General features: G+C 45.2%; 1 protein-coding gene across 14 annotated transcripts in view; it reads right to left on the bottom strand.

Annotated features, from left to right (window-relative positions):
- Positions 1-12,977, bottom strand: part of MINDY4 (MINDY lysine 48 deubiquitinase 4) — a 108,483-nt gene that overhangs the window by 55,537 nt on the left and 39,969 nt on the right. For all 14 annotated transcript variants that reach the window (XM_074340948.1, XM_074340950.1, XM_074340952.1 and 11 more), the window contains exon 6: positions 1,350-1,408. In XM_074340948.1, coding sequence (XP_074197049.1) covers positions 1,350-1,408 — 59 coding nt within the window. The remainder of the gene's footprint in view (positions 1-1,349; positions 1,409-12,977) is intronic.

Here is a 12,977-nt window from a genome sequence, read left to right as displayed (position 1 = left end):
ATTCCTTGTTTCTGTCCCCCACACCAAAACTTCTCTTTCCCTTTCTCTTGGTGACTGAATTCTATGATCGCTTTTATCTCCTTCTCCATTTGAAAACTGTTAGCTGAGCCACTAGCAAAGAGGGGTCTGCCCTGCTCTGGAAAGCACACACACACTTCAAACAGCTGGGTTCTGAGAGACTCGCTAAAAGCCTTCCTTCTAATAGAAGCCCTCTGGGTTCTGAAGACCGGGAACTGCTTCACTTTATGTCCAAACACGACTGGCTTTCACTGGAAAATCTCAAAGTGAGGTGCTTTCCAGAAAAGCTTCAGGCGCCAGCACTTCCTGACTCCGTGCTTCATTCTGCACGGCCATGTGCAGAAACCTGCCCCTTCCTGGGGAGGCCCAATGATCCAGCCATTTCTGATGATTAAAAAAGGAGGAGCTGTTACCTCTGAAGTGAGCTCCGCAGAATAAACAAACCCTGCCTCCGTCATTCAGTGGCCTCCCCCCGCCTTCATCAAAGCAAACCGTCAGACTGCACGTCTCACACAAGTGACTTCTAAAGGGCGCACTGCTCTCTTCCTGCCCCTTAAAAGGAGAGGGAAAGTATGGGAACAGCTCCTACGCGGGCCCAAACCTTCCAACAGGTAAATGGCTGGCTTCCGGGAGACGAGGCTCTCAAGCTTCCTCCTTTTCTGTCCGGTTGTTGTGCATTCTCCTCCATTCTGCGGCTACTTTTGCCAAGCCCAGCAAACACACGGGTCTTTGGCAGAGCAATTACAGAAAGAGAGCAAAAGAAGGTTGCTTTAAAACTAACGAGTGGGTCGACATGTTCTCCCCCTTGATCCTGGAGAGTAGTCACACAGATGTACACATGTGAAAACACACTGCGCGCTGAGCACTGAAGGTGTCTGCACTTACGCACGTCACTGTTTGGATTTTACACCTCAAAAATATGCTGATAATTCTTTTTAAAAATGGGCTTCCCCAGGCATAGCTGTACTAATATTCTGACTCAGAATGGTCTTCTGGAGACATCTGTAGGTTCTGAATGGCCTTAAGAGAATCTCCAGATACAGAAGCAGCTCCTCTGCCCCCACCCCACCCCCACCCCCAGTGAGGATCCAGAAATGCCAGGCTTCTTATGAGAATTTCTCGAGGAGAGGAAGACAGGCGGTACAAAAAGACATCAACCCAAAAGCGAGAAGTCGGCTCTGCTCGCTGGGCCAGCCCTTCCTTCCTGAGGTCAGGTGGGAAGAAAGGAGCCCCCAGCCCCGCCCACAGAGAGCCCTACCACCCATGTCCTCCCATAGGAGCAAACGACCACAGGACCCGACAGGCCTCGCAGAGGCAGCCGCCACACCTACCAAGCTGCAGGGCGCCCAGGTCACCATCGGCCTTGCTGGACACTGGCAGCTGGTTTTTCCTAGAAAAAAAGAAAATGTCAGTGTATACAGAGGAGAATGACAGAGAGATGCAAACAGCAGAGAAGAATGGGAGGGATACTGGGGTGGGGCTTCAGGAGAGGGGCTCCCCTAGTCCTGGCCCTGCTACTCTGTGTGTGCCTTGCACTGGTCACTCTCCCTCTCTGAGCCACAAGTTCCACATAGGATGGGACTAAGTCATCTTTCAGTGCTGTGTTCTCACAGACAGACTGGGACACGGACACACACACACACACACACACACACACACACACACACACACACCAGCCATTGAGGATGGTAAACCCTATAGTCTGATACTTGCCAAGAACCTAATTCAAGTTAATTTGCTGATGTCACCATGATCCTGCTGGGAAACACACACACACACACACACACACACACACACACACACACACACACACACACATCAAGTTCTTGTAATCATTACAGAGATTATTTTCATCTCATCTCTATTTTTTTGTTTGTTTGTTTGTTTGTTTCCTTTCAGCTTTCTTGAAAAGCTATCAGCCACTATTTATAAGAAACCTCTAAAATGCACCAAAGAACCTGTCCTGTATCCTTCTCTTACCTGGAAAATTGTCCCATGATTCTCATTTGTAAATTCAGGTGTGTGCATGAGGAACTTTCGTTAAACGATCTACCTGTATTTTACCTCTCGTTAGGGTTTTCTTTCCCCCTCCAGCATGCATCCATCTGAACTAACATAAAATCATTTTCTAAAAAGAATGTATTAAAAATAAACATATTACATCACTCTCTGAAAACCCATTTACTATGTTCAAGAAATGACAGCTCTTTTGATGGGGGCATTGAAATATATTTTCCTCCAACATCCTTGCAGGGTAAGATATGATTGAAGTAACGATCGTAATCTTGCCATGGTACATTCTATTGAATTGGCTTCCTCCTGAAGATGTATGAAGGGGCGTGAGGGGAAGATCGCCGAGGACGTGCAGTGCCAGGTCTCAGCACATACTGCTTTGGACTCTGGGTTTCCTTCTCTGCTCCTGGAACACAGAGCTCTGCCCAGGCGGCCCTGCTCCTTCCCTTGCCTCCCCCACTCATCAGGCCCATTTTCCTCAATTCAAAACTGTCACATTCCTAAGCCCCTACCTATCAGGATTCTGTAAGCCTTCTTGTGGGGAATGGTGAAAGGAAGAGCCGGAAAGAGGAGCTAAGACATGGAGGGGCAGTAGAGGATGTGAAAGGAGGGGCGTCAACCCAGAGGCTGTGTCACAGCCACCCCTTGCCAGCCCCCAGCACTTTCATCAAAAGCCCCCTCCAAAGGTTCCCAATTCTTCAAAGGTTCCCCATCATCATCAACAATAATCATATTCATTAATGATTTAAAAATGACAGCAATAAGAACAGCAAATGCTGTTATCTGACACCCAATTCCAGGCACTGCCCTGAGTGTTTTGCAAGCATCAAAAGTCTTTGCCTTCTCAGAACAGCCTCATGAAGTACAGTCTCAGAGAGGTGTAGTAATTTCCCCAGAGTTACACAGCACGTGAGTGGCAGCACGGGAATCTGACCCCAGGCAATGACTCTAAAGACCAGCACATACGCTGCGTCCTTATAGAGTAGGATGCAGGGCCACTGGGGTGCCCCACGGGCTATCTACAAGCTGGCCGCCAACTGGCCCAGCCTCACCCCCCTGTACCCTCACATCGGCCTGCACTACCTCCATGCTGAGCCTCAGCCATGTCTCTACGTTTTCATCAGCTGTTCACTTCACCTAGAACATGCTTTGGCAAACGCATACTAATCTCCTACAGCGCAGCTGTGATGTCACCTCCTTCTCCCCTCCACAATGCATTCATTCACTTCTTTACTCCCTCCCCCAGCAAACATGTGGCACTTATCTGGCAGGCCTGTCTCCCTGCCAAAGGGAGGCCCAGACATAAACCACGTGAGGAGGCTCTATCAACGGTCCCCAGTGACAGAACCTGTGAATCTGTGAACAGTGCCTTGCAAATGCATTAAGTGAAGGATCTTGAGGTGAAGGAGGGTATCCTGAATTATCCAGGTGGGACAAATGTAATTACAAGTGTCCTTACAAGAGGGAAGCAGGAGATTTGACACAGAGGAGGAGAACTGATGTGATGACGAAAGCAGAGGTTAGAGTGATGCACTTTGAAATCGGAAGAAGGGGCCACAAGCCAAGGAATGGGAGTGGCCACTAGAAGCTGAAAAAGGCGAGGAAACAGACTCTCCCCTAGCACCTCCAGAAAGAACTAGCCCTGCCGGCTCACCTTGACTTCAGCCTAGGGGCAGTGATTGCAGTGATTTCCTCCACAACAGTGAGATAATAAATTCACGTTGCTTTAAGCCAGGACCATTGGTGGTAATTTGCTATGGCAGCCACGGGAAACCACTACTGGTAAGAAAAATAATCAAGGAGGAACATGGGCAGGGCTCTCCTGGCGGCCTCGGAATCCCCAGTGCCCAGTGCCCCTAGTCAGTGCTCCAGAAACAGCTGCCGAGTAACACGTGACCCACATAGAGCCCGGGTGACTCACAGTCCTGCCAGAGCCGGGACTCAAACCCAAGCCACTGGTTCCAAATACTCTATTTTGCTCTTTCTTCTATTTTTCGCTTCCTTCCCCTTTCCAGAACTCTCCACGCCTCCCTGTGGACCATGGGACAAGTGGCCCGCCCTGGCCCCTGAGGGCAAAGCCACGAGGCACCGTGGTGGCCGTGAGTTGTGCTACTGTGCAGGGTACAGGGGGGACTCCCAGTCATGAGACTTCCACCCAGAGCCCCGTCCATCAGCTGCAAGAACCCAGCTCAGATGCTTTGTGCCCATTTCCCATAGATCTCATCACCAGGGGAGACTTCAAGGACGGTCACGCTCAGGGAATGTGCCTATTGTTCCTTTCATGTGTCCCTTTGTGGCATAAGCTTTATAAAGTTGAAAAGGTCAGTTTAAAAGCATGTTCTTGCCTTTGAGTGAACACTATTATGAAAAACAATGACACAACGATAAATCAAGGATTCAAAACACATTCTCAAAGTGTGATGGTGCAGACACCCAGAGACACGTGTCAAAGCGTGCATCTAATAAATCCACGGGAGGCAGGCCGCAGACACCCAGCTCGCCTGCTGTGTCTGGGGTCTCCGCCTCCCATCCACACTCCTCTCTGTGCCCCCACAGGACAGGCACTGCAGGGGTTCAGAGTTACCTGGGGCCAGGACTCAATCCCCAGGTGACTGAATCCTGGCTGAGTGGAAGGAGCCACCGGAGGTCTGAGCCCTGTCCTTGCTCCTGCCACTCCGTGTGACCTTGGGCAAGTCACCTACGTGTGCTCTGTGGGCTTCAGGTGCCTCATCTGTGCCTCGGAGGAAGGCTGAGCACACCCACTCACTGTGGACAAGACCACGTGCAGTGGCTCTAAGACGATGGGGGGCCCGAGCCATGCTATTCTTGAAGATGCTCTACTGCTAATACATCCCAACACTCAGGATATTTCACCAGCTCTTAATATGAAAACAGAGACGAGGAAACGCTCCCTCCTGTATGTTTGGTCCTGGACAATTGGCTAAATTGGTTGTGGATTCCAAAAGCAAAGGTGCCCCATGAGAATAAAGATCCTGATCACGTATTGTACGTTCTACTTGATGAAAACGCAGACCCCCCCTGTGACTGAAGTCCAGATGGACCCCACTCATGGAGCAAAAGAATCCAGAATATAAGAAATTAACATAAAATTTCCCAAGCCAGCAACAGCCCAGCACAGCTAAGCAAAGCAATGGCAGATTACCTGGAGGGGCACTTCCACAAAGCAGGTCACACAAGGTTCCCAGCGTGGGGGAGAGAGAGATTTTTTTCTTTTTTAGAGTCCCACTGAAAATGTGTACAAAATAAAAGACTATCAAATATATGGAGAAAATGACGCACCATAAGTGAAAGCCAGGTAACACAACATATAGGACTCCCAGGAACTCGAGATAACAGAATGAAAATCTAGAAGACTTGTAATTTGAGATATTGGAGACACTTTTTTAAAAAAAGAAATGAAAATCATAAGAAAAGAAAAAGACTATGAGAAAAGAACGGGCAGCTTTGAAAAGTAAATACAGTCATAGAAATAAAAAATGTACAGGCATATAATGATGGTGATGGATAATACCATATTAAAATATATATATATGTATATATAATATATACATACATATATATTATATATACATATATAATGTATATATGTAAAACTCTGTGATTCTGCTTCTAGAGGAGGAAGAAAAGAAGGGAAGTGGGAGGGAGGGAGAAATAATGAAAAGCTCTTCTCTATAAAAAACCGTCAGCTAATAAATATAAGAGGAACGATAAAAATTAGAAAATGATGTATTATAGAATTGTACACCTGAAATCTGCCGTTTCCCCAAAAATAAGACTTAGCCAGACAATCAGCTCTAATACACCTTTTGAAGCATAAATTAATATAAGACCTGGTCTCATTTTACTATAAGACCGGGTATAATATAATATAACATAACATTATATAATAATATAATACCAGGTCTAATATTAATTTTTGCTCCAAAAGATGCATTAGAGCTGATTGTCCGGCTAAGTCTTATTTTCCGGGAAACATGGTATGTAACTTTGCTAACAATTGTCACCCCAATAAACTTTAATTTTAAAAAAAATTAGAAAATCCCCATTTTATAAACTCCTAATATGGAAAAAGGTCATCAATGGATGCTAAAACCACTGGTTGAAAGGTTTCTGAGGAACAGGATATTTACATAGTCTGAAGATTACAGATTCCTCATTAATTGCAAAAGGGAAAGTTACCTCTTTAATGATGAACAAACTACCTAATGGAATGATCCAATTCAGCATCACCAAAAATAAAACAAACTGACCTGATGTGCTATTAATGTACCATTAATCTAATAATGAAAAAGGCATATCTAGAATATGCTCATTCTATAAGAAAACAAGACCACACTCATGATGAGAAACAAAAAATAGGGGAATTGTTTGAGATTAAAAGACACTAGAGAGACATGGTGACCAAATATAAGTGAACCTTGAATGGAACCTAGACTGAAAAAAATGAAGCCTGAAAGAACATTTTTGCAGTCATTTGAAAGAAATTTGATTATGGGCATTTCTGTCAGCTGATGCTATTGACTCAATGTGAAATGTCTTGGGTGTGATAATGGTACCGTGGTTATTTATGCAGGAGAATGTTCTTGTCCTTAGCTGAAATATCTAGGGTGAAATGCCATGACATCTGAATTTTACTTTCAAATGGATGTATGTGCTACAAATACATATAATATATATGGGAGAGGGAAAAAGAGAAGAGACAGAAAAGAAACCAAATGGGACAAAATCTTAGAATTGTTAAATGTAGGTAAAGGTTACATAAGTGTGCATTGCCCTATTCTTTCAACTTTTCTACAGGTGAGAACTTTTTTAAGCTTGGGAAAAAAACATTTGATAACTTTAGACGGGTGATCAGATACAGTGAAGAAACAGTAAATGACCAGGAGCTACCAGATGACATTACCCAGAATGCAACTCAGTCAGAAGAGAGACAAAGTAGAGGAAAGAACAAATAAGAGACACGGAGAGGAGAAAATTGTAAAGCCAATGTACATCTAAAAGAGTTCCAGCAGGAAAAACTAAAGAGAATGTAAGAAAGGAAATTAGTGAAAAGACAATTGCTAAGAACTTACCAGACAAGAATCCTCATGGAAACATGTCATTTTGACACGACCGAAATACCACAATGAGAAAAATCTTAGAGGGTAGACTACCCATAAACAACAACTTAACCAAGAGACATTTTTAACATCCAAAATATTAAAAGTAAGGACAAAATGAAGACATTTTCAAAGACTAAAAAAGTTTATTTACCATCACAGACCTTCATAGAATGACCTACCAACAGACTTATTTCAGGAAGAAGAAAACTGAACTCAGAAGGAAAGAGTAGGATGAGAGAAATGGCAAAAGAGAAATCTGCAAAGATTTACAAAATCTAAACGAGAGCTTACAATAAAAATAATAACAATGGCAACTAATTTGGGGTAGTTAAAAACAAAGGGATAATGCTACTAGACAATAAACAGGGAGCATGGGAAGAGGACGTAATCAGGGTCAGAGCTTTCTAAAATCCTTGCATTTTTTTGAGGGGATAGCGAGATTGATGAAACTTTGCCAGTTATAACCAAAAATGTAAGTGTAACCATTAAAATAGTAAAAACATAATGTATAACTTCCAAATCAGAAAGCAATAGAAGAAAAAAAAATACATATCAGCGAATTCACAAGAAAGAAGTGCCATGGTGGAAAACAGTTTGGCAGTTCTTCAAAAAGTTATCAACATAGAATTACCATGTGCCCCTGCAATTCCTCTCCAGGGTATTTATCCAAAAGAATTGAAACAGGGACACATGTTCAGAGCAGCACTATACTCAATAGCCAAAAGGTGGAAACAACTCAAATGTCCACCAATGGATGAATGGATAGACCAGATGTTATGTTCATACCATAGAATGTTATTCTGCCATAAAAAGGAACGAAGCGCTGACACAAGCTACAGCATGGGTGAACCTCGAAAACATTACGCTAAATGAAAGAAGCCATAGACAAAAGGTCACATATTCTATGATTCCACTTATGTGAACTACTGTAGATTGGTGGTTGTCAGGGGCTAGAGGGAGGGAGGGATGGGGAGAAACTACTCAATTGTAAGCAATTTTACTCTGAAGAGAAGAAAATGTTCTGGAAATAGAGGTTGTGGTTATACAACATTGTAAATGTACTAAATGCCACTGAATTGTTCATTTTAAAATGGTTGCTCTTAAAAGAAGAAATAAAGAAAAAGGGTGACAAAATTAAAGTGTAAAATACAATAGGACAAATGATTTCAAGTACATCAGTAATTGTAATAAGGCAAATAAATTAACCTCATCAGTAAAAAAAGACACTCAGATTGATTTTTTAAATTAGAAATATGCTGTTTCACAAGATACAGGACACAAAAGGTGAAGAGGAAAGCAAAGGAAAAAATGTATCATTTGTACACCAACCATTGAAAAGCTAATGTAGCTAAATACTATTGGATAAAAAAAGATTTTGGAATAAAAAGCATTATTCGTGATAAACCTATCTGTTACAGAATAACAAACAGAACAACTCAAGAAGAAAAGTTAGATACCATGAACCTCTATAAAATGAGGTTACTAATAATCCTACCTCAAAACATTGTGGTGAGAATTAAACCCCTTAACATATCAAGTACTGAGAATAGCACCCAAAACACAGTAACTGCTACGTAATAGCTGAGATGATGGTGGTGGTGGTGGTGGTTAATGAGGCTAGAAGAACCTCGATTCCAAAACCTAACACTTATAAATGTAAGCGCAAAAATATGAAATAATAAACAACTGCATTAGCCATGAGTTTGAAGAAAATTATGACCAAGTAGCGATGCAAAAACATTTTAACATTAAAAAAATCTAGTAATGTAATTCACACCAACAGGTTAGAGGGGAAAAATGTAAAATGATTTCCACAGACGCAGACAAAGCATTTGATGAAAATAAATACTCGTACCTATTTTAAAAACAAGAATGGAGCAAGCTCAAGGGAAGGGAAGGTTCTCGTCTACTTGACACATGTATCTGAGCCCCACAGAACACCCTAACACTGAAGCACTGGGGAGCATGCCTACGGGAGGCGGTGGCCAGATGACAAAGTCCATATCCCACAAGATGCAAAGCTACACTAGAGACACACCAGAGGCCGTGCAACAAGTGACACTGACAGCCACGGCGCCAGAGTCCTGGGTTCCTGACCGGGGCTCAACACTCGCTATACTACCCCTCTTCAAACGGAACATTCTTTTGGAATGAACCCAAGGGTTTGATGCTAATGAAGCAGAGAGTTGCTCTGTTGTCAGTGGACACATAGGAATTGGACAGACAAAGCCATCGGACCAGCTCTTGCCAGAGAAGAGTGGCATCACCTGACAATGAACTAATTGCCCTGGGTCTCGATCTCCCTTTGTCCAGCATCGGCTTTGGGAGGCTGCAAGGACCATAACGTCTAGTGATTGTGGGCTTCAGCTCTTCAGACCCACCCAGCCCCCAATTGCAAGAGCTTCCAGGCCATGTGCACCTTTAGCTGCAGGAGCTTCCGGGCCGTGTGCACCTTTAGCTGCAGGAGCTTCCGGGCCACGTGCACCTTTAGCTGCAGGAGCTTCCGGGCCACGTGCACCTTTAGCAAGCCCAGAGGTGCGGCTGTGCTGTGCTGTTTCCTGCTTTCTCAAGAGTGATTGTGCAGAGCCCCTGTGCTGCTTAAAACTCTCCTTAAAGATTGGACTTTGGGAGGAGAAAGCCTAGTGAGGTGGATCCCTGCAGGCAAGCTGATTTAAAAAGAACTTTCTGTTTCATCAAAGTTCTCCATGGAAGATTTTTTCTTTTCACTTTCCTGTTTTCCTTTTCTTTGGATTCCTATAAAGGCTCAGCCAAGCTCCCCGAGAAAAGACAAGGTACAGGATCGTGGTGAGTTAGACTTGGAAGGTGCTGAGAGCGACACCGGTCATAGCCTTGGCCTTCACAGATGAGGAAACTGAGCTCTGAAGAGACAAAGGAGCTCCTCCCGGGTCCTCACTTCCCAGGAGCTCAGCCCGGTGGGGTCCATGTCCCAGTCTCAGAAGCGCTCCCCCTCCCTGGGCTGCCGAATCAGCAGGCGTTTTTAAAATTAAGCCATAGAGAACATGACCTCTCATTGAGGGTTGGGTTATCGAGAAGTCATCGTGTGCATTAACCATCACAATGTGTAGCGACTTTAACAGATCTGCTTTATACCCTGCAGTTGCCAGTTCAGTTGACCTTCAACATATAAAAAGAATTTTTTTTTTTCCTCTCTCTTTTCTTGTCTCATAAGGATGTGGAAAACCTGACTAGAATTGCCTGGTCTGACATTTCCTGTGACAAAGCACTCTGTTTGGAATACTGTGAAAGCAATCTGCCTTAACAATTCAACCCAAATAAATTATCTTCCTGAAACTAGTGAAAAAAACTTAATTGGGAATTAGGCCGCATACCCAAGTCTCTCTCATCCGGGTCCATGATGACGAAGGTTGGACAAAGATAGGGATCGCCTGGTGAGGACAGATTTGGGGGAGGGGGGACATTGATGGCCCTGCAGCCTCCTGGAAAAGCCATCGGCTCAGCCTGTGCAGCTGGAGAGAAGACACGTTGTACTCCAGCCTCCTGAACCATTGTTCTTCGGGGTGATTTCTCGGCTTAACTATCTTTCCGTGCGGCCCCTCCCCACAGGCTTTGGCCCACACCCTTGACGAGAAGTGTGCAGAGCAAGGACAAGATCCCAAACCAAGTCCCACATGTCTCCTTCCTTGTACATTCCAGGCACAGAGAAGAAATTTACCCCAGCCACCAAGACATCAGACTGGGAGGGTTTGTTCAAGGACACTCAACTGGCAAAACAAAACTGAATCAAATGAGACCTTCCCTCATATGATTCTTGCATCCTCCCAATTTGGCACAAGGCCTTGGTATACAACTGCTATTTAATGGATGCTCCCTCTGGAAGCTGAGGCGTGCTCAGACTTCCCTGGACGTGGCCACTCATCCGAAAGAGCTGGAACAACTAATCCAGATCCACTACCGTGTTTCCCCAAAAATAAGACCTAGTCAGACAATCAGCTCTAATGCGTCTTTCGGAGCAAAAATTAATATAAGACCCGGTCTTATGTTACTGTGAGACCAGGTCTTAATTTTTGCTCCAAAAGACGCATTAGAGCTGATTGTCCGGCTAGGTCTTATTTTTGGGGAAACAGGGTAGTTTAATCCTGTGGCCCTGTCAACGGGGGGTGGGGGAGTAGGGAGCAGAGCTTTTGCCAAAGTTCCCCCCACCCCACCAGTAGTGGGCAGAGCCAGAAATAGAATTTTAGGCTCCAGACTCACCCTGGTTAATTTTCATCTATGCCATGCTGGATGCTAGAGGCACTGACTGCATTTTCTTAGGACCGAAGTACATTAGGACAGGTTGGTGACTGTCCCCTTGGGCACCTCAGTGGGCAGGGCTTTGTGGCTCTCCTGATTCCTCTCTCCCTGCCCTTCCCTTGGGTTGCAGTTTCCTAGGTGTGGCTGAGCTCAACTTCACCAGGCGACCGGAGAGGCAGGCTTTGCTCTACAGGCAGCAAAAAGATGGGTAGAGATGATGTTACTCCCGGGAAAGGAAAGAAAAATATCCTCTTGAGGGAAAAGTGGTTTCTGTGGAGGACATCTCTGGAACATGGCCAAATCCACTGAGTAACCACTGTTGCACCTGAGATACGCAGTTCGCCGGGCAGAAAGGTACCAGTCCACGATCTCCCTTCTCCTTGGCCTTGCCCCTCCCCTCTCCCCACAGCAGGTGGCTACCTGGCTCAGCCAAGCCCAATCATCGCGACATGCTTGAAGAGCCCAGCGATCAGGGCCAGAGCTGGAGACGTGATGTGGTGCCTGGCCCAGGCCACAGGGACCCCCAGTGTGAGCCCCAGACTGCACGCCCAGCAGGCGGGACCACGGAGCTGCCTCCAACTAGGGCTCCTGGCATTGGAAGGAGGACCCAAGGGGATGGCTCCACCAGAGACAAAGACTCCCCCTGCCCCGCCCTCCCCGAGGCTGGTACGACAGACCAGGGTGGAAAGGATTGCCTCTACACCTTGGCCCCGTCCCAGGGCATCTCAAGTCACCCTTGGAGTTATAAAAGGGAAGGTTCTAACATGCCGCCCGAAAGACATTACATAAGAGTTGCTGCCGGTTTCCATAGTGGCCTGGAAAGCTGTGTGGAGGTGTTGACTTAGCTGCTAGGAGAAGCTGCTTTCTGGCACCAGTCCTGCCCTTTCCTGACCTAATAAAGGCTGAAATATCCAGGGAAGGGGCTGCCCCTGTGGGAGAGGCCGACTTTCTCCGAGTGCCATTACACATTAAATCCACTTAGGTTCTGTTTGGGTAAGTACGCCAAAGGGTGGCTTAAAACAGTTCCTGGGATGAAATAGTTTCAGTTTGAACTCACAGAACATTCCCCTGCGTAAGCATCAATAAATGGGGCCATGAGCGGTGAGTCTGAAATGACACTGTCAGGTGCCAGGTTAACTTCATATCAACTTGAAAATAAAGCTATTTGGGTTCATTTATTTTTTTTGGAAAGGTTAAGGAGGCTCACGCTTAAATAACACTTATTATTGAAGCTCATGTCTTTCCCCCAAGTGGCCCTGGGTGAACAGTCACCTTCCCCGGGCTTCCATTTTCCTCTCTGTGACATTCTAAGGGTTCTAAATGTTCTATAGTTTTTGCTCTCACGATAATAATCATTTGCCTGGGAGGTTATTTCTATTTTACCACGCACTTGCAAAGGCCAGTTTTCAATTTAATTCTCACAGAGGCCTTTGTGGGAGGCAGCACAGGGACGTGTTAGCCCTATTTTCACAAACGAAAATACTGAGGATCAGAAAATTGGAACCAGTGTGACACACTGCTCCATGGTGAAATGAGGAAATTCAGCAAAAA

The sequence above is a fragment of the Rhinolophus sinicus genome, linkage group LG09 (genome assembly GCF_036562045.2).
Source record: "Rhinolophus sinicus isolate RSC01 linkage group LG09, ASM3656204v1, whole genome shotgun sequence".
In the NCBI taxonomy this organism is placed as follows: Eukaryota; Metazoa; Chordata; class Mammalia; order Chiroptera; family Rhinolophidae; genus Rhinolophus; species Rhinolophus sinicus.
This window is presented reverse-complemented; position numbering and strand designations above follow the sequence as displayed.